This window comes from Hippoglossus stenolepis, chromosome 11 (assembly GCF_022539355.2).
Source record: "Hippoglossus stenolepis isolate QCI-W04-F060 chromosome 11, HSTE1.2, whole genome shotgun sequence".
NCBI lineage: Eukaryota > Metazoa > Chordata > Actinopteri > Pleuronectiformes > Pleuronectidae > Hippoglossus > Hippoglossus stenolepis.
This window is the reverse complement of record NC_061493.1, coordinates 25,116,829-25,144,698: the sequence shown is the minus strand read 5'-3', so window position 1 is coordinate 25,144,698 and position 27,870 is coordinate 25,116,829. Positions and strand designations below refer to the sequence as shown.

The 27,870-nt window shown below is 46.3% G+C and overlaps 3 protein-coding genes across 6 annotated transcripts; 2 read left to right on the top strand and 1 right to left on the bottom strand.

Annotated features, from left to right (window-relative positions):
* The first annotated feature begins 634 nt into the window (after positions 1 to 634).
* fastk (Fas-activated serine/threonine kinase) lies at positions 635 to 10,672 on the top strand. Its single transcript, XM_047341914.1, has 11 exons — positions 635 to 791; positions 1,819 to 2,650; positions 3,963 to 4,302; positions 4,382 to 4,569; positions 4,723 to 4,871; positions 4,948 to 5,164; positions 6,529 to 6,688; positions 7,737 to 7,828; positions 7,989 to 8,688; positions 9,005 to 9,119; positions 9,849 to 10,672. The coding sequence occupies exons 2-11, from the start codon at positions 1,861 to 1,863 to the stop codon at positions 9,933 to 9,935; spliced, it is 2,838 nt and encodes a 945-aa protein (XP_047197870.1). The 5' UTR covers positions 635 to 791; positions 1,819 to 1,860; the 3' UTR covers positions 9,936 to 10,672.
* Positions 10,673 to 10,761: 89 nt separating this feature from the next.
* Positions 10,762 to 22,739, bottom strand: ubtfl (upstream binding transcription factor, like). Of its 4 annotated transcripts, none has more exons than XM_047341916.1 (20): positions 22,100 to 22,413; positions 20,189 to 20,270; positions 19,605 to 19,792; positions 19,078 to 19,161; positions 18,817 to 18,972; positions 18,650 to 18,714; positions 18,299 to 18,419; positions 17,977 to 18,087; positions 17,750 to 17,877; positions 17,389 to 17,530; positions 17,261 to 17,302; positions 16,914 to 17,027; positions 16,671 to 16,829; positions 14,082 to 14,210; positions 13,893 to 13,978; positions 13,432 to 13,621; positions 13,255 to 13,302; positions 11,860 to 11,997; positions 11,596 to 11,691; positions 10,762 to 11,154 (listed from the first exon to the last, which is right to left on the bottom strand). In XM_047341916.1, exons 1-20 carry the CDS (start codon positions 22,295 to 22,297, stop codon positions 11,095 to 11,097), a joined length of 2,337 nt encoding a protein of 778 aa, XP_047197872.1. In that variant the 5' UTR covers positions 22,298 to 22,413; the 3' UTR covers positions 10,762 to 11,094. The 4 variants fall into 4 exon arrangements, 3 of the variants coding, with proteins under 3 accessions (XP_047197872.1, XP_035025558.2, XP_035025557.2); XM_035169667.2 differs by having other exon boundaries at positions 14,100 to 14,210; positions 22,100 to 22,410; XM_035169666.2 differs by having other exon boundaries at positions 19,605 to 19,786; positions 22,100 to 22,410.
* A 612-nt stretch (positions 22,740 to 23,351) lies between these two features.
* tmub1 (transmembrane and ubiquitin-like domain containing 1) lies at positions 23,352 to 27,162 on the top strand. Its single transcript, XM_035169729.2, is given in 4 exon segments — positions 23,352 to 23,495; positions 25,309 to 25,811; positions 26,399 to 26,567; positions 26,570 to 27,162. Coding segments are annotated over 3 exon segments (807 nt in total). The 5' UTR covers positions 23,352 to 23,495; positions 25,309 to 25,350; the 3' UTR covers positions 26,747 to 27,162.
* The last annotated feature ends 708 nt before the right edge of the window (positions 27,163 to 27,870 follow it).

Below are 27,870 nucleotides of genomic sequence, written 5' to 3'. Positions count from 1 at the left end.
AATAGAGAAAGTACAATTTCATCAAAAAAGAGAAACTACAAAGTGCCATTTAAGTGCTACTAAATTGTTAGTTTTAAAATGTTATTCAAGGTATAGTCGGAAGAGGTGTGTTTTTAGTTTGCGGCTGAAGATGTGTAAACTTTCTGCTGTCCGGATGTCCATGAGGAGCTCGTTCCACCGTCTAGGAGCCAGGACAACAAACAGTCGTGATGTTGTTGAGTGTTTAGCTCATAGTGAGGGAGCAACAAGCCGATTGGCCGAAGCAGAGCGGAGTGGACGGGCTGGGGTGTAACGTTTGACCATGTCCTGGATGTAGACTGGACCCGATCCGTTCACAGCACGGTACCAAGTACTAGTGTTTGGAAACGGATGCGGGCAGCTACTGGTAACCAGTGAAGGAGCGGAGGAGCGGAGTTCCCAGGTTGGATCCCTGAGGCTCGTGTCACCTCTGACCTCTGTGTGTGTTCATTGTTCATGAATGAATGTTAATCATCGTATTATAACTGATCAATAATCATTGATAAGTTCATTGATCACAGCTGATGAGCTCTTCATGACGTCTCTTTCCACCTGTTGACATTAATAATAATAATAAATGACCAGTGTATTTTGAGGGGAGGGTGTTACTACCAGCAGACGGCAGGTGTCGCCCTCCCTGCTCCAGTTGCATGCCGGGTAGTGGATGATGGCTGAGGGCTGTGTGGAGGAATGAAGCGGCTGACCGCTGCCTGTCTCCCGGCTGAAGCGCGCTCTGTGCGGCCTCAGGTCTTTGAGCAGAGCGGAGCTATGAGGTAAACACCCGACACGGCACAGGTCACCGCTTCACTCGACTTTAACCCGGCTTTAACCCGTCTGTAGCCCGGCTTTAACCCGGCCATAGCCCGGCCAGTTAGCCGCTTATCCGTAAACGCTGCTGGAGGAAGGACGGACCGATGCTAACGTGCTAACAGACCAACATCTATTAGCTTAGCTTACACTCTGATTTAACGTATGTTAACACGCTGCATCAGTTAGCTCCTCCGTGTCTGAGTTCATGCGACTGTTAGCCCTGCTAGCCGGGCTGCTAACTGACAGCCGGCTAGCATTAGCATGTGAGACACCTGGTTAGCTTCAACACACACGGGAGGGGCGTCACTTCCACCATGACGTCATCACACTCTCATGGCATTTTATGGTGACGTCACCAATGTGTCAGCGCATGGGGAAGGTTTAACTTCCCAGCTAGATGCTAACGTTAGCATGTGGGCTCAGGTCAGCTGACAGGTGGGGGGGGGTAGACGCTCACAGAGACAGACACACACACTCACAGCGACAGACACACACACACACACTCAGCGACAGACGCACACTTTCACACACACACTCACAGCAACAGACACACACTCACACACACTCAGCGACACACACACACTCACAGCGACAGACACACACACTCACAGCGACAGACACACACTCACACACACACTCAGCGACAGACACACACACACACTCACAGCGACAGACACACACACACTCACAGCGACAGACACACACACACTCACAGCGACAGACACTCACAGCGACAGACATATGCACTCTCACACACACTCACAGCGACAGACTCACACACACACTCACAGCAACAGACTCACACACACATCTCTCTCACACTGACACACACACACTCACAGTCTCACACACTGACACTCACACTCTCTCACACTGACACACACACACTCGTCTCACACTGACACACACACACTCACAGTCTCACACACACACACACACACACACACACACACAGCCTAATCGACTGTTGACTGATCTTCTTCTCTGCAGGAGAACTGTACTCTTGCCTCCAGGCGTCCTGGTTGTTGGACTATGCTGTGTTTGTCCACTGGGTGGCGCCTCCTGAGCCAAGCTCACCGCCTCCCTCCCTCCCGGCCCGGCCCCGCTGCTCAGTCCGTCACCATGTACACCACCCGCCTCTACAGCACCTCGGGGGGAGGAGGAGGAGGAGGAGGTGGGGTTAAACATGGGAGAAGGGCGGGGCTGGCCGTGATCGAGGCACCCCACCCTCCTCACCACCACCTCCCCCACCACCCTCACCCGACTCCACCTCCCCCTGCCTACCACCTGTACCAGGGCCGCCCCGACGCCCACAGAGGAGCACACTTCTACCACCCGCAACCTGCCCACTTGGCCCCACCCCCATTCTCCCCCCACTACCAGCACCACGCCCACTTCCACACATATGGAGGGGGGGCTCCAGGGGTTGGGGCCGCTGCCCCTGGCAGCAAGAAGAAGACGTGGAACTTCATCCATGAGAAGATGAGCTACGACACGTTCTTCACCATGAAGCGCCTGATTGAGCGTTCGCGGCGGCCTGACGAGGTGCTGCGCTGGGTCACCCAGAACCCGGCCAAGATCTCCCACAACCACTACCCCGTCGCCCTGCAGAAGATCGGACAGCTGCTACAGGCCACGCCGTCACCACGAACCGGAGGGGACGCCACAGAAGCCAAGGCAGGTGGAGGAGCTGAGGGGGGTGACGAACGCCAGATCCTGGAGCATCAGGACTTTCAGACGCTCTGTAACGCCATCGTCAACGACTGCGCCAAGTTTGACAACTTCAGCATTGTCAACTGTTTGTATGCTGTGGCAGCACTTGGTGAGCGACAAAGTGTTTTTGTTATCAGCAGAGGTCATGTGACTTCACACACATCAGGGGGGTATTCCATCAAAGTAGCTGAACTAATCCTGGTTTAAGTGAAAGAGTCCAGCTTGAATTAGCTTCACCTTGAGGCTTAAGCTGTTCCACTAACACAATTCATTCGGGTCTAATCAACGCTGGTGATGAGGAGGGAGTGAAGCCACAATCAGAGAAGAGAAGATCGTAGCACTGATCTCACAAAGTCAGCTAATTGTCAGGATTAGTATCAGAAGCTGCCGAATTTATTACAAACTCACACGTGCTGTTAATCTTCCTCCACAGCCGACATGTTTTCATTGAGTGAATGAACTGTCAGATCACTAGAGTCAGACTGTGGATATGAAGCTGTATAATATCAGATCTGTTGGAAATCACTACAGAACATTTACTGTGAATGAGCCTGATGAAGTTTGTGTGAAGCCTCTGACTCACTGACCTAACAAACTTTATTCTGTCACATCCCAACAAACACAAACAAGGACTTGGCAACAAGATAAAGTACAAATACTTCAGAGTATTAAGTCGCATCTAATGAAAGTGAAGAGTGTGTTTTAAACAGAAGTAGATCTGTAAATATGAACCTTTTAGCCATAAAAAAGATGCCACAGCCACTAGAGGGCGATCTCCAGCTGATGCCTTACAGCTGCAGAGGTGCTGGAATAGAGGAGGGGCACATCTGTGATGGGGGGGGGGCTCTATGTCCAAGGTTTTGACTTGTTTAACTCCACAGGTTTGAGTCTGTGATGACTCCTCACTAACACTCATCCTTTATATCTCAGTGAGACACTATGTTCTTGCAGAGTCACAACATGCTGAAGTGATTCATGATTTAAAATCTACAGAGTTGTGTAGGAAGATGGAGCCAGTTTGACTTGATCTGCAGCTCCAGAACCACAGGAAGAAGGAGTTGCTAACACTTCCTGTCGGTAACAGTTCCACCTCATCCCTGCTCTGACTTTTCACCATCACCGTTCCTCCTTCAGAGGATTTTCTGTAACTAAGCAACCAACTGAAGACGAGACAATCTACTTCCTGTTTACGTCACATGACCAGTGTATGTAAATGGTCATGTGACATGTGTTTTTGAGGTTTAAGTGTGGGCAGAGCCATGATCAGAACTAAACTAACCAATTGGAGAGAGAGGTGAGCAGCCATGTTTGTGACATCATGACTTGATCAGTCGTTAACGTGGTTAATAAAAGATATAACATTTTTTAACGACATTGATCTTCTACCTGTGTCACTGCTCATCTCGCCTGTCGACATACAGGTCTTTCCAGTGACGCTCAGGTGGTCCACGTGTTGGAGGCGGAGTCTCAGTCCAGACTGAGCCAGTTTAACCAGAAGGACGTTTCCATGGTGTTCAGCTCCAGTATGAAGCTCCATCCAGGAAGTCAACACCCGCTGACCGAGGCCTGCCTGGCCGGCCTGGAGAAGAACCTGGAGAGAGAGCGCCACCCGCAGACGCTCTTCTTGTTGCTCTCATATTACAGACTCAAGTGGCGCTCGCTGCAGCAGCAGGAGCCCACTGCTGCTGCAGGGGGCGTTGCAACCATCACTGCTAAAACCAACAACACGCCCCCAAACCCTGAACTACTGCTTACCAACAGGTGAAAACACCTGCTGACCATTCACGTCGTTGCACTATGTCAGTCTGATCAATGCTAACTCTCCAGCTCTCGTCTGCAGGAAGATCTTACGTCTTGTTAAACACACTTTGGCGAGTGTCAGTGGCGTTCGTGACCAAGAGATGGCCCTGTTGGATGAGATGTTGGCGGCGTGTGCTCGAGAGGCGAGCAACAAGAGTCTGGAGTTGATCTTCAGTTCCCACCTGTTCTACCAGAACCGACAGGAGAAGTTCATCAGCAGCCTGGCAGGTAAGAATCTGACCACAATCAACACTTTGACACCAACAAGCCCACGACACTGATGACTCACCAGATCCATCACTGCTAATGTTATCAAAAGAGGGAGGGGATAAAGACTCTTTAGGAAATCAACGCAAACATGTGACCCATTCTCTCTGTCAGAGGAGCTCCCCAAGAAGGTCGACAGCATCACTCCGTACACAATGGCTCTGATTGCCAAATACATCGCTCGCCATCGACTGAGAGAGACCCGACTGCTTGACACCATCGCAGACTTCTTGGTGAAGAAGGCGGAATACCTGGACAGTAAGGTAAGGACAGGATGGGTGGTCGTGTGATCTTTAGTTCCTGTGAATGGGACTCAGGTGTGTCCATCTCTGTTGTCAGGTGATCCAGAAGCTGGTGTTCCCGTTCAGCAGGATGAGCTACCGTCCGTCCAATGAGCAGCAGTTTTTCTCTGGCTTGGAGGAGGTGTTGGAGCTGAAGGCTCTCAGCTCGCCGCTCGCCACCGTCAACATCCTCATGTCTCTGTTCCAGCTGGGTCATTTCCCCAGCCTGGTGCTGCACCGCGTCTTCTCCTCTGCCTTCATCAGCAACGTCACCAGTCAGTAAAACACCTAACCAATCACAACATTAGCTCCAAGGCTTAATTCTCAAACACGTATTTTAAAACATCACAGAAGCTGGAGAGGAAGTGGCGTTCTACCAGCCAAGATGATTGTCACCTGGCCTGGAAAGATAGTCTGATAAATTACAAGAAGCCAGAAGCTCCTATTATTCATTATTAATAGAAGAAAATAAGAACAACCCGAGGTTCCTCTTCAGCTCTGTAGCTGACAGAGTCACAGCTCAGCTGATCCATCTATTCCTCTGAGGAGCAATGATTTCATGAAAATCTTCACAACTAAATTATAACCATCAGGGAACCGATCCACCACCTCCTCCCCATGAACAGCACAGATACATGGTCTAGTCCAGAAACCATAGAACCACCTGTAGCACCTGATCTATATCTGGACCTCTTTTCTTCAGTTGATCTTCTGAACTGACGTCACTAGTTTCATCCTCTAAACCAACAACTTGTCTATTAGACACCCTAATTGACAGTTTCATATTGAATCAGATTAATATGTCTTTGTTAACCGGCTGCGTACCACAAGCTTTTAAAGTAGCTGTAATTAAACCTCTGCTTCAAAAGCCCACTCTGGATCCAGATGTTTTAGCTGATTAGACTCAAATCAAAGCTTCATTTCCAAAACCCTAGAAGAAGCTGTTGCTAACCAGCTGTGTGACGACTGAGACAGAAATGATCTGTTGGAAAACCTTCAGTCAGGATTTAGAGTCATCACAGAAACAGCTGTTAACAGTTACTAACGACCTTTTCATGTCCTCAGATAATGGACTTGTCTCTTACTGGTCCTGTTGGATCTTAGTGCAGCATCTGACCCCACAGATCATAAGATCCTGTGACAGAGACTGGAGCAACATGTCGGGATCAAAGGAACATCACTGGTTTAAATCATATTTATCACATAGATTTCAGTTTGTTCATGTGAACACTGACTCTTCCATGCACACACAAGTTAGTCATGGAGTTCCACAGGGTTCTGTCCTTGGACCGATACTCTTCAGCTTATATCTGCTCCCTTTAGGCAACATCATCAGAAAGCACCTCGTACACTTCCACTGTTACGCAGACGACACCCAGCTGTACATATATGAAGCCTGATGAATCTAATCACTTCGTCCAACTTCAGGAACGTCTCAAGAACATCAAGGTCTGGACGACCCAGAACTTCTTACTTCTAAATTCAGACTGAGCTCATTGTAGAGACCTCACAGGTCTGTCTCTCTCTCGTATGTAAAGAGCCTTGAGATAATGTATCTTATGATTTGATGATGTACAAATAAAATAGAATTGAACATGTCTGCCCAGTCACATGTCAACAAATCCCCGTGTCTCCACAGACAGTCCCTATGCCCTGATAGTCCGGAGGTACCTGTCTCTGCTGGACGCCGCCATCGAGCTGGAGTACCGCGACTACACCGGACCACGACTGCAGGAGGCACACAAAGTCCTGATGTTTGACCATGCACTGACTGCTGACGAGGTCAACCGCAAGTACAGGTACCACACACACACAGATACCACACACACAGGTACTACACACAGGTACCACACACCTTACAGATACCACACACACAGATACCACACACACAGGTACTACACACAGGTACACACACACCTTACAGATACCACACACACAGGTACTACACACAGGTACCACACACCTTACAGATACCACACACACAGAAACCACACACACAGGTACTACACACAGGTACCACACACCTTACAGATACCACACACGCCTGTAGACAGATGAACTCACCTCCTAAACCTAAATTTCATCAGAACCTGGTCTGCATCATGTCCTGACTGGTTCTGACTAGGGTTGTGTATCGTTTAAATTTGATGGATTCCGGTTCTTATCCATTCCCCATTTCGGTTCCAAAATGGTAAAAAAAAAAAAAGAGGTTAAACGTTTACATAACTAAACTATCTTTATTGGACCGATGCACAGTCGCTGTGCTTCCCCGGGGCAGCAGTGGTAACGCCTTGTGGTAGACAAACATTACAAATTAAAACCCACACAACTCATCTCAGAGCCTTATCAGACTCAATGTATTTAACCCAACTGTGTAAATTAGTAGTAACTGAGATAGAGGCAATGTTGAAACTTTTTGCCATTAAAATAGTCGTATTTGTGGATAATTAGTGGAAGAAAATGTTAGATATATTGTATGCATACATACAACATACATACATACATTACATTGAGCTGACGCTTTTATCCAAAGCGACTCACAATAAGTGCATCAACCATGAGGAACAAACCAGAACAACAAGAATCAAGAAAGTACAATTTTCTTCAAGAAAACCAAACTACAAAGTGGTATATGTAAGTGACATGTAAGTGACATGTAAGTGCTACTTTTTATTTATTTTTTACAACAATATATAACCATTCCTACAGTTGAGGCTCAGAGACGTAGAGCCCATGGGAAAGCAAAGTGGTTCTTAAAAGGTTTCTACCTGGTTCTACCTGTCTCTGACTGGTTGTCCCAGGTTCTGGGTGGTTCTAACTGGTTCTGACTGGTTTGTCCTCTGTCAGTTATAAAGGTCTGGTTGCTGAAGCTTTACGTCAGCTGGTTGGAGAACAAAACTACAAACAAGATGAAGTGCTCCCCCCAGGGTACTACACAGGTACTACACACAGTACTACATACTGTGTACCACACACAGTGTATTTAACTCAGAAAACCACACACTGAGTACTACAGGCATAGTATTATACAGGTACTTGACACTTAGTACTGCAGTACCTGTAGAACCTGTAGTAACGTGATCACCTGACTGTCTCCAGACTTCGTGCTGTGGATGGACGGTTCTGGTCGAGTTCTACCCATCAGACCCGGAGCGGCGCTGTCTTTGAGCGTTGTTCCTGCTTCCTGTGTCGCTATGGCGTCTAAACCGGCTGACGGCTCAGTTGCCGTGGTGACTTCAGAGTTCCAGAGGTTTTCTCCTTTTGCGGTGCTAGAGGAAGGTGGCGAACAGCAGTGTCACGTGGGCGAGGCGATGGGCGGGGCCATGGAACCCATCTCCTTCCTGCCCCACCACATCCGCAGCACAACGGGGGCCGCGCTGTCCTCAGGGGCCCCTCGGCCCACCAACGGCGGCCCCTTGGACTACGGCCCCTACTTTGTCCCGGCAGCGGAGTACTACTCCAGTCTGGCCAAGGAGCACTCACTGGAGAGCCAGGACAGCTCCACGCTCAGCAGCCCCCCTTCTGATGGACAGGCCCCGCCTGGGGCTCCAGAACCTGTGGAGGCCACGGCCCCTGACTCTCTCTTCCAGTTCTCCATCGGGAAGATCCTGGAGGACGAGGGGGGAACTGGGGCCCCTGAGAGCCAGGGTACAGACTGTGCGTTGCCAGGGTTCTATGAGGGCGTGACGTATTCTGAGGTGTCAGTGGCTGACAGAGGGCCCTCATCCCCGCCACAGCTCCACCCCCCTGATCAACCGGAGCTTGATAACCCCCCCACCGACCAGAGACCAATCAGGAGGTCAGTCCACGAGTCCTGACGCACGCGACCTCGCACTGACGCACGCGACCTCGCACTGACGCACGCGACCTCGCACTGACGCACGCGACCTCGCACTGACGCACGCGACCTCGCACTGGCGCCGCGACCCGTGGCGCGCGACGCACGGCGCGCGACCTCGCACTGGCCCGACCGCAGCGACGAAGACGCCGCGACCACAGACGCACGCGACCTCGCACAGACGCACGCGACCTCGCACAGACGCACGCGACCTCGCACTGACGCACGGTAGAATGTAAGTGACCTCATGTCATGTGACCTGGTTGTGTGTCTGCAGGCTCATCATGTCCGTCAATGATAAGTGGCATTATTGTCACAACTCTGAGGTGCTGGTTGGTTCCCGGGCGATGAGAGACCGCCACCTGAGGCTGCTGGGATACGTCATCGTCCAGGTCAGTGTCCGATGATCACTTCATACATTCAGACCTTCCTTAGAACACGTGTAGAACATGAGTGAAACATGTTCCTCCTCGTCTCTTCAGACACGTCTGGTTGTTTAATGATCAGGATGTGAAGGAATCAGTGAGTCAGGATGCCATGACAACCAGATGTTTCCAGGATATTCCAGATGTTTAGTCCTTCAGTCACTAGGTGCGTTTGAGGCGGTAGTAGTAAAAAAAAAAAAAGACGTCAAGTCGGACACTTTTTACTTCTCGTAGCGTCAGTGAGACGAGAACAACCACACGGATCTGACAACTTTTGATTTCTCGTTGCAAATTAAACATATGCTTTAGAAATCAACAACAAATATATATATATATATAAAAATTACAAGGTAAGAGGTAGATAATGTTCCTATATTTGACATTTTTCAGTTTTTAACACCTTATGGATATACAGGAAACATCTGAATTCTTAAAATACAAACATAAGACACATCAATGTAACCTTCAGCCAATCAGATCAGAGCTGTGATGTCACAGAGCTGCTGCAGCAGGAGAACATCTGTCTGACTGTGCTAACGTCTGCTAGCTTAGCCAGTTCCGGTGGACTTTTAGACCCCACAGGAGCAGGATGGAAGCATGTTGTGTTTCTTTACTTCAGTTGTTTTGGATTCTGCTCTAACAAAGGTTAGTGTTGGTCAGCAAGTCATGTGACATGTGTCTCTTGTCCCGTCTCAGCTTCCGTATCATGAGCTGGAGAAGCTGAACGGCATCGAGGAGGTGAAGGCGTACCTGCATCAGAAGCTGTTGGACGTCCCACTATGACTGTGTGTGTGTGTGTGTGTGTGTGTGTGTGTGTGTGTGTGTGTGTGTGTGTGTGTGTGTGTGTGTGTGTTAGTTATTGATTAATCTTTAATGATCACTGAAATTGATAATTTACAGCTACACTGAGCAGCGTTGAAAGGAGCACTCCACTTTTTTTTTCAGAACACGTTCCAAATCCATCACAACAGCCAATCATAACGTCTCATTTAAATCACAAGTTCATCAATTAAATGATTGGTTCTTAATGTGATTCACCGACATTCTGTATCGAATGTAAACGGCAGATTTGACAGAAACCAGAACGAGTCACACTGTTAGAAAACTGTCCATGTTGAGTTCAGGGAAGTTTAATTTCGTTTTTCTTGACGTCCCTAAATGCACCGCAGCCGCCATGTTGAATTTGGAAGGAGGTCGACAGAAGAACGTTGAACTGCTCCTTAAACGTCTCAGTGTATCAGCTGAGTACACGCTGCGCTCTGATTGGATGCTGTGTGAATGAACAAATGTTATTTTTTTCAGGGTGGGGGGGGTCAGTGTGTGGTACCCGTGGTAACGATGACAATGCATGTGTGGGACGATGGAGCTGGGAGTGGATGCTTTTTTTCTGTGAAGAGGGGTGAGTGTGCGGATTAGTGTTGGGGGTCAAAGCTCAGATTATTTATTTGTGTTTGAGGAAAAGAAGCTTGTTTATATTCTATAAATCTCTGAAATCAAACGTCTATAAAACCTGAAACTAACCACGAGTCTGTTTTATTGACGTTCATCACAACATGGTAGTCATGTGAGTGACAGGTTGTTTGGTCAAAATGAAATTAAACATTCAAAATCAGAAAAAGTGCATTTTTATTTTGTAATTTTTTCATAGCAGGCAGCTGATTGGAGGCTGAACACTGGCTCCTCCCTTAATGGTAACTAATGACAATAGGCTCCACCCCCTCCCCTCTGCCTGTCAAACTCTGTACAAACCCAACACCTCCCCCCCCGTCTTGTCTGTCTGTCCATCAGTTAAAAACCAACAAACACTCGATAAAAAACAAACAGAAGTAGCAAAACGCTCTGTCAGGCTCCGTCACCGATTCTCATTGGTCCGCTGGGATGACCGGCACACGAGGAGCCGTGGCCTGCACAGCCTATCCTCCAATGAGGGGAAGAGGCGGAGCTAGTCTGAGTCAGAGTCACTGGATTCCTCCGAGGACGTTTGATCTTCATCGTCGTCATTCTGAGGAAAAGACAAAAGTCAAAGTTAAACGGTTTCCTCAATAACCAGCTGGTTGTTGTGTGTTAGATGGTTGCCATGGTGATTCTGGATGGTTGCAGTTGTAGAAATAACCCACAATTCAACAGATTTTAATCTTAAATTCTGTTTCTTGTTTAAAAAAGAATAACGTTGGAATGTTCAGGGCAAAGCTTTAAGGGCGTTTGGTAGATTTTATTAAGGGTTAGAAACTATGTATATACACATATCAGTCAATCAAACTATCTATATTGCACCTGTCAAACAGATCAATTGTTGCTGAGGGGGTGGAGCAGTTCTCCTCCAACCAGGAGATGATGAGGGAACGAGTAAACTATCCCTTGAACTCTAATCCTAAACCTTAAGGTCCATTTAAGGGGAATAATTAATTATATGACAGTTCTGACCAATAAGTCGTGTTTTCACCTCATCGTCGCTGTCCGTGGTTCCTGACGTCTCGTCGTCTTCATCGGAGTCAGACGAACTTTTCTCCTCCTCGTCGTCGGTGTCGGACATGTCCTGCTGGAGGACGGACACACACACAACCCGACAGACGGTACTGAGGGTTTACACCACCCACAACACTCCACCCACCAGTCACAGTAGCTGATCAATTAACGTGACTCAAACCTAGAGTGTGTGTTATTGTGATGTTTCTTGTGTAGTGTGTGTTGTTGTGTAGTATGTTACCTTAGCTCGGTACGCCATGGCCCTCTTGCCCACGCTGACCCCCGGTGTTGCGGCTCTTGAACCGACCGCCTTCCCTTTCGCCATCACATGGACTTTAGCTCCGGGGCTGCTGCGCGCTTTAGTGGTGCTGCGACGTTTCTGACAGAACAACAAACAAACATGTTTAAATGTCTGAGTGAAAACACACAGAGCCGCTTAGCGTTTGTTTGTATATAATTCATTATTTATTAGTAATAATTCAAGTCAAAGTCTTTCATGTAAACCTGTTTTTTACTGACACATTTCACTCAGGGAAAATATATACATTAGTATTATTCCACATTAGCTTACCTGCTAATGCTAATGTTATACCTCAAAACTATTAATGAAGGATTCTCCATTGTTTTCCTCTCTGATGTCACTGATGATGTCACTGATGATGTCATGAAAGGTCATGCTTGACGGACATGACACTGAATCAACCGCTAATGTGTTAGCTTATGTTGCATTAGCAGCAGTTAGATGGATCAATTATTGATACATCAGGGAAACAGATTATATCCCAAACATTAGTTAAGCTAGCTCCTAAAGTAACGTTAACTTTTCAGTGGTGCTAAGTAGGGCTGGGGCGACGCGTCGTAAGGAAGGTGGCTGCGCACAGTCAAAGCATGCAGTCAACTGAAGAGCAAGCTGAAGCGAAAAAAATCAGCCCACGATCATCTAGGTTAGGTCCCCAACAGACGGACCGCGGACCGGACCCAGAAGCCGCTCTGTACGGACCCAGACCTGTTATCAGATGCGACCGAGCGTTTCTATTTTAACCTGCGCTGCTTTTCCCGTCTTTACGGTAGTGAATCCTGGCAGCGCACGGTACAGTTCACTGAACCAGAGGAAAGTTCAAGCTGTTTAGTTGTTCATGTTTGTTGAGATTGTTTATATGTGTAATGTAGTTATATATATTAAGAAAAAGAAGAAATGGGGAAACAAACTTATTCATTTGAGCTAAATGTAGATTGATATATTCCTTTGACTTTAATGGACCAAGCTCTTTCACAAATTTTATTTTGGAGAGATATGGGACTTTAAAGGCAGATTAGCAATAATGACTTTCAGTGCATACTTTGTTTTTGTCATTTGTTTGTATTTAAGAGATGATTAAATAAATATACATGACAAGTTTTTAAAATTTTATTTTTGATAAATTCATTATTATATTAATCAAGTAATAAAAAATAATCGTTAGATCAATCGATAAAATAATAATCAATAGGTGCAGCCCTAGTGCTAATATCGCATAAGCTAACGGGACACAGTTTTCATGTTACTAACCCTAATATGTTATCCAAGAGTCGTGTTTGCTTTAATTATAAACTCGACTTGTAGCAACTTGCCCCCTGCAGGTGAAGAAAAACTCACAGAGGAAGAGAACTCCTTGTAGACGGCTTGCTCCTGAGGAGAGAGAGACTGAAAAAGAAGAAGAAGACAACATTTTTAAGTTTGATTAACACTGAATCAACGAATGAAAAACAAGTGTTTGAAGTTATTGACAGTGATGATATCACTCGTCGGTGTGACAGTGCCAAGGTGTCGTACCTGGACCCAGGCCTCCAGCTCGGCCTTGTACTCCACCTGCTGCTCCTCCACCTGCTTCTTGTACTTGTCTTTCTGACTCTGACTCAGTGTGTGCCATCGCTTCCCGATCTCCACCATCCGCTCCTTCAGACTGAAGTGGTTCAGCTCGCCATTGGTCAGCAGCTCCTGGGAGAACATCTGATACCCGCTCCTATTGGACGAGACAGAAGACGGGGGGTGGGGATTACTACAGTTAATCGTATTTAACCCTTTAACCCCATGAGAAGTTTAATGTATTGACTGATCCATAATTATTTATCAATAAAAATGTGATTCACACAATGAGTTGTAATATTTTAAATCTTTAAAATGTTATAAAACGTCTCACTTTATTTAATCTGTATTTAAATCAGTCAAATAAAAACTAGTTCATTTCTCATGTTCTGTTACATGTTCTCGTCACGCTCCGTTAAATCACTCACACTGGAGGTTTCTTTGGTTCTCCGTCAAACTTGGGTTTCCTCTGAGTCGGACCTGCGGCTGGAGCCCTCATCTCCAACAGCTCCCTCTGCAGGAGAGCAACAGTCAGTACAACACAAATCAACCAACGGACCGTCACCGACACAACATCACGTCGGGTCAGGGCTAGGGGAGGAGCGTGGCTCACTGACCACATGTTGGTACTGAACCTCATAACGCTTCTGGTCCTCCGCCGCCCTCTTGATCCACGGAATTTTCTCCTTCTTCTCCATCGACTTCCAAGTTGCCTCCATCGCCGCCTGCGCCTTCCTGCGGTCGCTCTGAGAGACGAACACGTGACCAACAGAGGGTGGCATTAACTTTTATTGTGAAGCAGCAGAATGACAGCGTTTACGTCCAGGAGGTAATTATTCATCAAGGGTTAGAGCGGTCGTCCTCTAACCAGAAGGTCAGCGGTTTGATCCCAGTCTTCCCCATGCCGAAGTGCCCTTGGGCAAAATACTGAGCGTTAAATTGCCCCTTCTTATAATGAAAGTGCTGCACATAGCTGCACTGTGTGAATGTAAAACTGTAAAGAGATTTGATTGGTCATCAGGACAAGAAAAGATCCCTACAGATACAGATCATCAAGTTTCACGTCGTTTCTTAACAGTCGGTTTGGTGAAAGCTGCTCAGCACCTGAAACACTACATTGAACCTGCTCCTCTCAATACCCATGATGCTTTGTGCCAGTAAGCAAACAACATGTCAGAGCTACGTCAGCTGACCGACATCCAGAGATTCAGTGACCAGTCAGGAGTGAACAACCTGCTGTTACTGTTGTGTATTTACTGAGGGGAGCTCCAGTAGGAGGCGCCCTGTCAGCAGGTTTAGGTAGTTAGCAGCAGGTTTAGGTAGTTAGCAGCAGGTTTAGGTAGTTAGCAGCAGGTTTAGGTAGTTAGCAGCAGGTTTAGGTAGTTAGCAGCAGGTTTAGGTAGTTAGCAGCAGGTTTAGGTAGTTAGCAGCAGGTTTAGGTTGTTAGCAGAGTTTAGGTTGTTAGCAGCAGGTTTAGGTTGTTAGCAGCAGGTTTAGGTAGTTAGCAGCAGGTTTAGGTTGTTAGCAGCAGGTTTAGGTTGTTGCAGCGAGTTTAGGTTGTTAGCAGCAGGTTTAGGTTGTTAGCAGCAGGTTTAGGTTGTTAGCAGCAGGTTTAGGTAGCAGCAGGTTTAGGTAGTTAGCAGCAGGTTTAGGATGTTAGCAGCAGGTTAGGTGTTCAGCAGGTTTAGGTTGTGAGCAGGTTTAGGTTGTTAGCAGAGGTTTAGGATGTTAGCAGCAGGTTTAGGTAGTTAGCAGCAGGTTTAGGATGTTAGCAGCAGGTTTAGGTTGTTAGCAGCAGGTTTAGGTTGTTAGCAACAGGTTTAGGTTGTTAGCAGCAGGTTTAGGTTTAGTTTAGGTTGTTAGCAGCAGGTTTAGGATGTTAACAGCAGGTTTAGGATGTTAACAGCAGGTTTAGGTAGTTAGCAGCAGGTTTAGGTTGTTAGCAGCAGGTTTAGGATGTTAACAGCAGGTTTAGGATGTTAACAGCAGGTTTAGGTAGTTAGCAGTAGGTTTAGGTGTTAGCAGAGTTTAGGTAGTTAGCAGCAGGTTTAGGTGTTAGCAGCAGGTTTAGGTTGTTGGCAGCAGGTTTAGGTTGTTAGCAGCAGGTTTAGGTTGTTAGCAGCAGGTTTAGGATGTTAGCAGCAGGTTTAGGTAGTTAGCAGGTTTATGAGCACAAGTGAGCAGGTTTAGGTTGTTAGCAGCAGGTTTAGGTAGTTAGCAGCAGGTTTAGGTTGTTAGCAGCAGGTTTAGGTTGTTAGCAGCAGGTTTAGGTTGTTAGCAGCAGGTTTAGGTTGTTAGCAGCAGGTTTAGGTAGTTAGCAGCAGGTTTAGGTTGTTAGCAGCAGGTTTAGGTTGTTAGCAGCAGGTTTAGGTTGTTAGCAGCAGGTTTAGGTTGTTAGCAGCAGGTTTAGGTTGTTAGCAGCAGGTTTAGGTTGTTAGCAGCAGGTTTAGGTTGTTAGCAGCAGGTTTAGGTAGTTAGCAGCAGGTTTAGGTTGTTACCAGCAGGTTTAGGTTGTTGGCAGCAGGTTTAGGTTGTTAGCAGCAGGTTTAGGTTGTTAGCAGCAGGTTTAGGATGTTAGCAGCAGGTTTAGGATGTTAGCAGCAGGTTTAGGTTGTTAGCAGCAGGTTTAGGATGTTAGAGCAGGTTTAGGTTGTTAGCAGCAGGTTTAGGTTGTTAGCAGCAGGTTTAGGATGTTAGCAGCAGGTTTAGGATGTTAGCAGCAGGTTTAGGTTGTTAGCAGCAGGTTTAGGTTGTTAGCAGCAGGTTTAGGTTGTTATAGCAGGTTTAGGTTGTTAGCAGCAGGTTTAGGTTGTTAGCAGCAGGTTTAGGATGTTAGCAGCAGGTTTAGGATGTTAGCAGCAGGTTTAGGTTGTTAGCAGCAGGTTTAGGTAGTTAGCAGCAGGTTTAGGTTGTTAGCAGCAGGTTTAGGTTGTTAGCAGCAGGTTTAGGATGTTAGCAGCAGGTTTAGGATGTTAGCAGCAGGTTTAGGTTGTTAGCAGCAGGTTTAGGTGAAGAAGGTTTAGGATGTTAGCAGCAGGTTTAGGTTGTTAGCAAGGTTTAGGTTGTTAGCAGCAGGTTTAGGTTGTTAGCAGCAGGTTTAGGTTGTTAGCAGCAGGTTGTTGACTCGTTTCTCGTCATTACGACATCAAATTGTGACATTTGATATTTTTCTCTTCAGATGATGAAACATGTACAATAAAACTCACTCTGTATTTTGCTAAATAATCTCCGATCACGCTGTGCTGCCACATTTCTTCCGCTGTTTTTGGTGTCTCTGGAAGCTTCGCCGTCTTCTTCCCGTCCCGTCTTTCTTTTGGCGGTCTGGCAGGTACCCATGATTCTGGCTCCACCTCCCGACACCGACCCTGGAATAAAATGAGAAACAGCGCCCCCATGTTAGCTTACAGTCACAGAGATATAGGATTTAATAACGAGAAGAGATTTCAGACCTTGAGAGATGGAGACTTGGCTCGGCGAGGGCTGGAAGCCACACCCACACTCAATCTGCCCCCGCCCAGTTTCTCCTCTGTTAGGACACGGTCTCGTTCCTCTTCTGGCAGACTCTGAACAAACAATGACTTTATGAGCCCCAATCCTTTCATTGGCTCATCCGCTGTTCTGAGTTTACGTTAGTGTGACATCACAAGTCGTCATGGTTTTAATTTCAACCATAGCACAAGTCCGCCCCCACAACTTTTTTATATTTAATGTTTGTGCTTCATTTTCGTTCAGACAGAAGCATTTTATTTTGATGATTGAATCCAGATGACTTGATTTGTGTGTTTACATGACGTACCTCCAGAAACCTCTTCAGGTCGACGTCGTACTGCTTCTTTTTCTGGTCAGACACAGATCAGACTCATGAGGTCACTTCTCAGTCACATGACGTAAATGCTGGTGTGACATAAGCATGTTGATACCGACCTGCTCGCAGCGTTTCTGGAACATATCTTTCTCTTTTTGCGTCATAATTTTCCACTGTTTACTGCAGAGAACCATGCGCTCGGTGCTGGGGACATCCTTCATGTTCACCATCAGCTCCGCACAGTACAGAGAGTAGCCATTACTAGCCAAAAACACACACACAACCACAATTAGCCATACCAGCAATCAGCTAGCTTGTGCCGTGTTTGTCAGCCTGTTAGCATCGTCTTAAACATATAGTGTATAATACAAACCATTTAACACATTCATTGACACTTACTACTGTAATTTGTAAGCTCGTCATGTTTGATCTGTTTGTTGTCGTTACTGTGGTGTTTGTTGTTTGTAGATCACGACTCACGGTGGTGGTTTTGTCGGTCTTCCATCGAACTTGTCCTTCAGTTGTCGCTCTGCTTTGGTGAGGACGGAACGAACGTGATCATCTGAGTTCACATCTGGATGAGCTTCATGATATGCTCTCATACTGTCCTACACACACACACACACACACACACGCACACACTTTTGGTTCAGTTCTGGTTCAGGTCAGGCTCAGGGTCTGGTGTATGTCTGGCTCAGGTCTGGTACCTCGTAGTCCTTCTGCAGCTCCAGGGCCTTGCTGATCCACTTCAGTCGTCTCTTGTCGGAGAGCTGTGACCACTGTCTCCTCAGCGCCTCCTTCAGCTCCTTTTGACTAACCTGAAACATGACACACGTCAGTTAGCATGTTTCCTTCACAGCTGTCATTCATATGTTCTGATCCAGAACATGATCCACATCCATCTTTTACTTCAGATCCTGTTCTTCTTCACACAAACTTGTGTAAGTGCGTGTGTAAAGGTGTGTGTGTGTAAATGTGTGTGTAAGTGTGTGTGTAAATGTGTAAGTGTGTGTGTGTTAGTGCGTGTACCTCTGGATGCAGCTTCATGTACGTCTTCTTCTCGTGGTTGTACCACAGCTGTTGTGGAGTTTTCGGTTTCTCCGGCAGATCGGACTTCTTCCTCTCCTCCATCAGCTCCGGATGCTCCTCCCTGCAGGTCAGCTGACGTTAGCACACTAATGCTAACACCACATGCTACATTTCTTCAGCTTACGGTTGGTTTACTGTTAACGAAACTTTGTTTTACAGTGACACGTTACAGTTAACTACCCTAAACTGTTTAACTATAGTTTAGAAACAGGTCAGTCAACATTAGCTGACAGTTATTAAAAAGGTTAGTTAACATAAGTTGATAGCTAATTAACAGGTTAGTTAACGTACTTGAATCGAGCCATGTTCTTCTCAAACTCTTCTTTCTCTCGTTGAAACTCTGTGATGTATTTTTGCTGCAGGAAAAGAAAAAAACGTTATTAATTATGATGATTATTGATGGTTCGTATTGTTGTGGATCAGACTAAGCTGTGATTGGTCGTTGAGACTTGTCAAACCTTCTTCTTGTCGGGCAGCTCTTTGTATTTCTTGGAGAGAATCTTGGTGAGATCCAAGTTGCTCATCTCCGGGTGGATTTTTGCATATTTTGCTCGTTTCTCCATGAAGAAGCGAAAGTAGGGAGTCAGAGGTTTTTTAGGGAAATCTGGGTGAGTCTGAAGAGAAGAGTTTACGTTAGTGTTCACGGGTTTCGATACTTTTCTACTGTTTCTGGTTCTATTGTTTGTAGTGAGAAGTGTGCACTGACTCAGTTCACTCACCTTCAGTTTCTTTCCTTTGTACGGATTCTTCACAAACTCGATGGCGTCCACGATGAGCTCTGTCATCGTCCTGTACTTACGAACCTGAAAGACAGGAAGAGTTTCAGTGATGATGTCATGTGTGATGGATTAAACTTCATTAGACAAAACCAAACGAAAAAAGAACAGGACTGAATATGAACGCTTGTCACAGAACTTTGACAATAACACGTAAAAGGTCAAAGCTTCTTCATGGGTTCCTCAGCATCAGTTCGCCGATTATTCACAGGAGCTTGTTAATCTTTTACACTTGTCATGAAAAAGTCAATCAATCAATCAAAATGAATCAATAAAGTGTGAGCTGAGTCGCAGCTGAACATGATGCTACATGAACAATTTGATGTGTTTGAGTCCAGAAGACAGTTTTAGTCTGGAGGTTCTCAACAGAACATTTTAACACTGAAGAAATATCACAGATCCAATCACCTGAAAATAAACCTGTTGAAGTGACAACCTCAGAGGTCGTAACCTCTTATCGTCGCTCATACCTCAGTCGACACTTTCTGCCACTTCTGGCGACACATGTCTCCGGTGAAGCTGCCGAAACAAACTTTCTCCCAGTCAAAGTGCGACTCTGTGGTTTTATACTTCATGGAGTCTACGTCCGGCAGCAGACTGCGGATCCTCTCCAGCAGAGTGAGACAGTCCTCCTTACTCCAGTCATCTGCACCTGCACACACACACACACACACACACACACACACACACACACACACACACACACACACACACACACACACACACACACACACACACACACACACACACACACACACACACACACACACACACACACACACACACACAATCAACACTTTCCCTCCATCTGTGGTTCTTAGCTCATTGGTTCCTACTAGAGGTGTCAGTCGTCATAGAGACACTCTGGTGTCAGTTCATTAAAAACACCTGGACAATAATTAAAGAGTCTGTTACTAATACATAAAATAATAAAACTAATTAATGATTCAAAACGTTCCTTTAAAAATGTCTGTCATTTTACCTCAAACAAACAGCAGGAGGCGTAAAACAGAAGTGTGTAGAGGTCAAAGGTCACAGTCAGGTTGTTTGTTACCTTGTTCACTTTTGACCCTGGAGCTCTGAGACGCAGATACGCTGCTGCTGCTGCCGTTCATCATGCAGCAGGCTCCTCCCTCCTGAACAAACATGATGATTATAGTAAGGATCCGTGATGCTAGTTAAATGTGTGTGCATGAAGTTTAAAGGGGCAGTAGAAGAAGAACCATGCTGGGATGTAATCTACTGTCTCGAGAGAATAAAACTCTGTTAAAGGGATAGTTCACCCAAAAATGAAATGGGTGAACTGAAGTCAATGGTGACCGAAGCTTCAGACATAATAAAACAGAAAAAACACAACTTGCCTCCATATCTGCCCCTGTTATGTCATCAAGTTTCCACAAGACCTGATGTCAAATTCAACTAAAACGTTACACCAAGTTTTTATCCAAAATGTCTCTGAGCGTCCTACGAGGTGCATTCACAGACCATCGGACGTGCTAGCGTCGGCTAGCTTAGCCACTTCCGGTGGACTTTCAGGCTTAAAACACGGTGGAAACACCCTCGATCTCATCGGATTTGGCTGCTACAAAGTTTACTTCTGAGACTCCAAAAGTGTTTTGTGGAATCAAACACTTCACCCCCACTCCATTATAATGGTGAGGAGATAATGAGGACATTTAAATTTTTTGGTCAACTATCCCTTTAATAATTGTAGTTAATAATATAACAAGTAACAAAACAGCTCAGGGATCATTCACAGTAAATGTTCTGTAGTGATTTCAAACAGATCTGATATTATACAGCTTCATATCCACAGTCCGACTCTAGTGATCTGACAGTTCATTCACTCAATGAAAACATGTCGGCTGTGGAGGAAGATTAACAGCACGTGTGAGTTTGTAATAAATTCGGCAGCTTCTGATACTAATCCTGACATTTAGCTGACTTTGTGAGATCAGTGCTACGATCTTCTCTCCTCTGTCTGTGGCTTCACTCCTTTATCACTTCATTTTCACATGTGCTCGTAGAATCCTCATCTGTTGTGTAAACTCTCACACAGTCTGTCAGAGTTTCTGTCCTGACGTCTCCTTTGCCTCGTTGATCACGTTTCATTTCTTGGTAAACATGAGTTTGAATTCTTCATCGAGCTCGATGATCATTTGTTGATCTGCTGCAAAACACAGGTTTTTTTGTCTTTCAGGGACATTGTGTCCTCTTTTCTAGTCGATTATTCTGGGCTTAATAAAGTCTGGCTTATTAAAGCCTGGATAGAATCAGCCTTGATTAGACCCAAATGAATTGTGTTAGTGGAACAGCTTAAGCCTCAAATTGCAGCTAATTCAAGCTGGACTCTTTCACTTAAATCAGGATTAGTTCAGCTACTTTGATGAGTGTGGTCTCGGAGTGAGCACGGGGGGGCGGTAGAGAGCTTCGCATTAATTCGCTGAGTCGGTTAACGAGCCGGAAAGAGCCGAACGTCTTCGTGTGATTATCGAACATCGATCAGTTGGATAACTGATCGATCAGGAGAAGCATCGGGCCTCCAGCTGCCCGGTGATGGCGTCTGTCCCCCGCCAGGAGGCAGCACTGAGCTCCGCTGGCACGAGGGGAGCTGCACGAGCTGCACGAGCTAACGTCACGTTTGATTTAACGAGAAAAAACGAGTGAAAGTGAAAAAAGAGAAAAACGGTTGAAACTGAAGCAGCGGCGTCGTGTTGAGCTAAAGTGCGAAGCGATGAAAATGTGTTTGTGCTGTTTTCACATTAATTCTTGTTCTGAGTGTTTTCACTGTTGAGCCTCGTCGATGTGTTGGACCTGTGACGGGTGAAGCCGCAGCTCAGCGGGAGGAAGAGTCGCTGCTGCCCCACAAGCTTCACTGCGAGGCCGCCATGAATGTTCAGGAGACTCGGGGACCAACGAGCAGAAAACCAGAGAAATCTGTTTAAAATCACAACTTACTACTCACCTTCCGGTTCAGACAGAAACCCGGGTTCACGCTGCACACCACGGTGCTCGTTAGGATTATTTCAGGACTTTCAAAGTGTGTATTTTTCAGCCGTAAACCCCGGGGAGTCAGGTCGAAACGAATCCGACAAAAGGAGCGTCTAGTCCGGTATGAAACTCCGCCCAGCGCCGCAGGGGGAGGAACTCCGGGGGAAAACATGAGGACAAAGGCGGAGGATGAAACCAGAGACAGCGGCTAAGAGCCGGGGCCGGAGCCGGGGCAGACTCACAAACACCAAACAGCTTTTATTCCAAACATCAGCAGCTCCACACACATTTAACAGTCCGGCTCCAGATGCTCCACCGCCGCTCACACTCAGCACCGGGGCCCGGGGACCGAACAGGTGCGACCGGGGCCCGGGGGGGGGGGCGGCTCCAGGCCCCAGGCCCCGAGAGGAAGAACCAAAGTGTCCCAGCTGCTGCGCTCTCCCTCCCCGGCCTGTGGCTGCTGATCAGCGGCTCGGAGGCGACAGAGGGGCCGCATCCACATGACGGCCCTCCCGCTGACAGCGCACCGTCTGCCGGGTCTGAGCTCCCAGTCAGCGGTCCCCTCCCACACAGCCGGGGAGGGACAGAGCCAATCACCGATCAATCAATACATCCACCTGATCGATACACCTGTCCCCCGGAAGTGTCCACAGGTGTGTCTGTGGAGGGGCGGGGCTTTAATCCAGTTTAATTAATGAAATACATTTAATATAAACAGGATGTTTATTCAGTGTTTATTAATCATATGAACTTTGTCCAAAAAATTATAAAAACAAGAAGTGACGTGTGTTTCCCCCACACACACACAGAGACTGTCAACAAACACAAAGCACCACGAGTCCCCAGAAGTCTGAAGGATGAAGATGAATTTAATTTAATTGTAACTGTATCAAAGTTACATCATGATTTATTTACATTTCGCTTATTAATTAAATTGTGTAAATGTTCAATTTGTGGGCTTGAAGTAAATAAATAAATTAAAACTAACGTCATGTGTTAAATCAGTTCCTGATCTTTTATTTTGAAGGACAAACCTTAAACATCCGGTGCATTCTCGGCTTCACGATGAGCTGGACAATGGACGATTAGTGCGCATGCGTCATGTTGCAGGATCAATCAATCAATCCATCAAATAATCAATCCATCAAATAATCAATCCATCAAATAATCAATCCATCAAATAATCAATCCATCGGTCAGTTTGTGTGAGTGTGTTAATGTGAAAATGAGCAGAACACCAGCAGGGGGCAGCATTGGGTCGCAGAGCGTCAGTGTGCTCAGAAGAAGAAGAAGAAGAAGCAGGAAGTGAGGGGACAGATTAGCCTGGTTAGCTTCAGGCTAACTGTGATGTGAGCGCCAGCAGCTGAACTGTGAGTTTGATTTAATCTTTATTTAAACTTGTTCATCTACAAACTGACTCTGACTGGACGGTCGTTAACCAGCTGTTAGCTGTTAGCATGTAGCTTAGCTAACTTCCTGTCCGGTTTGACAGTTAGCGCAGAGTTTGGTTCTGAAGTCATCAGTTTGGTTCAGCAGGTTCGATCCGACCCGGGTTAAAGTGGAGCTGTGACCCATAACCGGACTGATCCAAGAGCAGATAACCCGAGCCAGACCCGGAACAACACGAATTAGGCCCGAGTTGCTCTTTTTTGTTTGTTTGTATTTATCAAAGTCAGAATCCAAGACAATCAACATATCGACACAACAATTCTTCTTCCTTTCAGTGACCACAGTGAATGCACTTTCTTTTGTGTTTTTTCTATAATTGGGCTCAAATTTGATTCATACCTCTTGCTTTGCTCTTTGGTAATAATTATTCCCAGATATGTAACTTGCTCTTTCACAGGAAAATCACATAAAGAGGGAGTGTGTCTTCTCCAGCCATCAATTCACATCTTCTTAAATTAAAGGTGAGGCCAGAGGCTTTGGACAAACCTTAATCAATTCTATGGAAAGACGAATTTGGGAAGCGTCCCTCAGCAAAAGTGTGCCATCTGCCAATTGACTAATGACGATGTCCGCATCCACAACTGAGATCCCTTATAAGTTGAGAGGCAATCAAAGACAAGTGTGATGAAATTGGGCACCCTTGTTTAATACCATGTGATATATAAAGTCTGAGGGATAAACCAGGTTTTAGTTGAATTAAACCAGAGTTAACCGTGAGCTCTACAATTAACCATGTCACACTTGCACAAGCTCAGGTAAACACGTTCACACCTGTGTCCAGTTATCACAGAACAATAAAGTTTCAAGATTTATTCAAAAACAACATGCACAGTTTCAAACTACTCACACAACAACTACACACACTGGAGAACAACTATTAGTGTGGACAACGTGGAGGTGAAGAACCTCCCCATCAATACTTACTACTGCTCCACATGTGGATTCATCCACCACTGAAAAGTGTCCCCGACAAAAGTTCCCTCCTGATTGTTTGAAACTGCAGCGATCAGCTGTTGTGAAATGATTCAGATGTGAGGTGTTATTAAAGATATATAACTTCAGTAGGAACCAATTAGCTCAGAGCCACAAACAAGGGGCATGTTTAAAAAATGGACAGACGGGTACAGGTGTGTTCCTTCTGTTCGAACAAGTGAAATCACTCATTCACTGACTCTACTTTATATATATATATATGTATGTATATATGTGTATATATATATATATATATGTATATATGTATATATATATATATATATATATGTGTGTGTATGTGTGTGTGTGTGTATAGTGACTTCTTTACAGAGAGCTGAGCTCATCAGAAAAAGACAAAAACACTTTCAGCCACTGCTCTGATCATTTTCTCTGGTCGTTGTCGTCAGCTTATGACGAACAATAACGTCGGCCGGTGGAAAATACCATAATACATTTCAAATGTTCATTTTATTTTTCATGTTGAATAACCATCTTTAAATGTAGAAATAAACGTTTTGCTCTGCTCGTATTTACATTTAAACGACCGGTCGGGCTGATGCTGCTCTCTCTCCTTTTGTTTCTCTGCTGCGAGCGCAATGCATGATGGTAGATATTGCTCGATTAGTGACCATCGGTTGAAGACTACTTTTCATGATGCATTGTGGGAAACAGTGAGTGCACTATAGGGTATAAAAACTTCACTAAACATTCTGACACAGCACAAGTGTGGTGTTGATGCTAAGCCCCGCCCCTTTTGTACAGGTGTGTAAACTGCGTTGACCCCAGCGGGCGTTGCCGGGGGCGATGGCTCTGATTGAAGGCGTAGGAGACGAAGTGACGCTGCTGTTTGGCTCCCTGCTGCTCCTCATGGTGCTGCTGCTCGCCTGGATCTCCACCCAGACCTCCGATCCCCCAGAGCATCTGTTCACCTCAGCCACAGACCCCGCCCCCTCACTGAGGACCGGCCCCATCCACCAAGACACGCCCCCCACTGCCAGCACCTCCTCTTCATCACCCTCCAGCTCTGTTAGTGACAGCTCTCTGACCGACGCTCCCACCGCCCCCCCTCAGGAAGAGAAGGACGAGGAGCGAGGAGATGGGAGGGGGGAGAGGCTGGAGGGGGGAGGCGATGGTGTGAGGAACAGAGGGGGAGGGGAGGAGTCTCCGCCCTCTCAGAGGAACATGGTCGTCAGACTGAAGTTTCTCAACGACACAGAGAGAACCGCTCAGGTCCAACCACAGGACACCATTGGATACATCAAACGGTAACTATGGCAAATGCTACTATTACTGTACTACCACTACTAAAACTTACTGTTATTACTCCTGAACTTAGACCTGGACTCGGACTCAGACCTGAACTCGGACTCAGACCTGGACTCAGACCTGGACTCAGACCTGAACTCAGACCTGGACTCAGACCTGGACTCAGACCTGGACTCAGACCTGAACTCAGACCTGGATTCAGACCTGACTCAGACCTGAACTCAGACCTGGACTCAGACCTGAACTCAGACCTGGATTCAGACCTGAACTCAGACCTGAACTCAGACCTGAACTCAGACTCAGACCTGGACTCAGACCTGGACTCAGACCTGAACTCGGACCTGAACTCAGACCAGGACTCGACCAGGACTCACCCGGACTCAGACCTGGACTCAGACTCAGACCAGGACTCAGACTCAGACCTGGACTCAGACCCTTCTCTGGTTCCTTCACCTTTCTGGTTCTACACCGGTTGACTGATAGAACCCACCGTGTGATGTATCCCAGCACGCACTGCAACATGGTTGTGGCTCTCAGTGAGCTGGTAAAGTTACGTCACCTGATGTGTTGACCTCTGACCTTTCAGGACCTACTTTGCGGGTCAGGAGCAGCAGGTGCGGTTAATCTATCAGGGTCAGCTGCTTCAGGATGATGCTCAGACTCTGGCCTCTCTGACCCTCGTCCACAACTGCGTCCTGCACTGTCACATCTCCCAGCATGCCGGACGGGGCGGCGGGGGCCGCGGCCAGCTGATCAGGTGGCTGTGGCACTGAACGTAGGCAGCCTGATGGTCCCGCTGCTGGCTCTCATGCTGTCTGTGCTGTGGTACTGTCAGATCCAGTACCGGCAGTTCTTCACCGCCCCGGCCACCGCCTCACTGGTCGGAGTTACCATCTTCCTCAGCCTGGTTGCCTTCGGAGTGTACCGCCGCTAGCTGCTCTCTGATAGGCTGTTGTGATGATGTCAGCAGCCAGGTGTGGCGCACACTCGCATATGCTCTCTCTGCGACCTCTGACCTCAGAGCCCAACAGGACTCGAAGCTGCGGGAGGACACAGACGCTGAGAGAGCTAATGTTTGTTTTTGTTTCTGTTGCCATGGAGATGGAGTGTAAACAAGGACTTTAATTTTTTGGTTTTTTAATCTTGTTTGTGTAGGCTCTTTTACCTGTCTGTCTGCTCACCTGTCTGTCTGCTCACCTGTCTGTCTGCTCACCTGTCTGTCTGCTCACCTGTCTGTCTGCTCACCTGTCTGTCTGCTCACCTGTCTGTCTGCTCACCTGTCTGTCTGCTCACCTGTTTGTCTCATTAAAGCTTTTGAAGAGAGAAATCTATTAAACATTAATTTATCTTGTTGTCCTATCTTTTTTCCAGAGTGATGACATCACAGACACTGTGATGTCACAGTGATGACATCAGACACTCATTATATAATCTAAAAACAGCAGAATATATCTTAAAGAAGAAAAATTAAGTTGGCAACAAAAAAAAGAAGGAAATCATCAAAAGTCATTTACATGAATCAGTGTTGAGCTCAGACCAATCAGATCAGCTGCTCACTGTGACATCATTAGTCCAGGTTTATTGTGGGAGATTTATTTTATTTTATTTATCTCTGCAATGGCGACACCTGGAGGCCGCAGAGAGGGCGTAATGTTTTTGTCCCTCCGTATTGTGAAGACAATACAATCTTTGGTTTATTGCCGGGTGTTAAACAATGTCAAGGTCCCTTCAAACTTGTTCAACTAGTAACTTTCAACAGTACGATTTAAAGAACATCTTCATATTCATTACAAACGTTTTTACTCAAAGGTGAACTGATTACAAAGGTCAAAGGTCACAGTGATTTCATAGACAGAAACTGCACTGATTGGTGGAGACAAAGGACCACAGTTCGATGATTCAGGTGATTTAAATTAATTTAAAGAGTTTTGATTTTAGATCAGAGTTAATGATGAAAACATTGTTCACACAACACAGATCAATAAAGTATTTTATCAGTTTAATTAAAACAATTCAAAGCAGTGAGACGTCTCTGTCCTCCGACAGATAAAATAAACT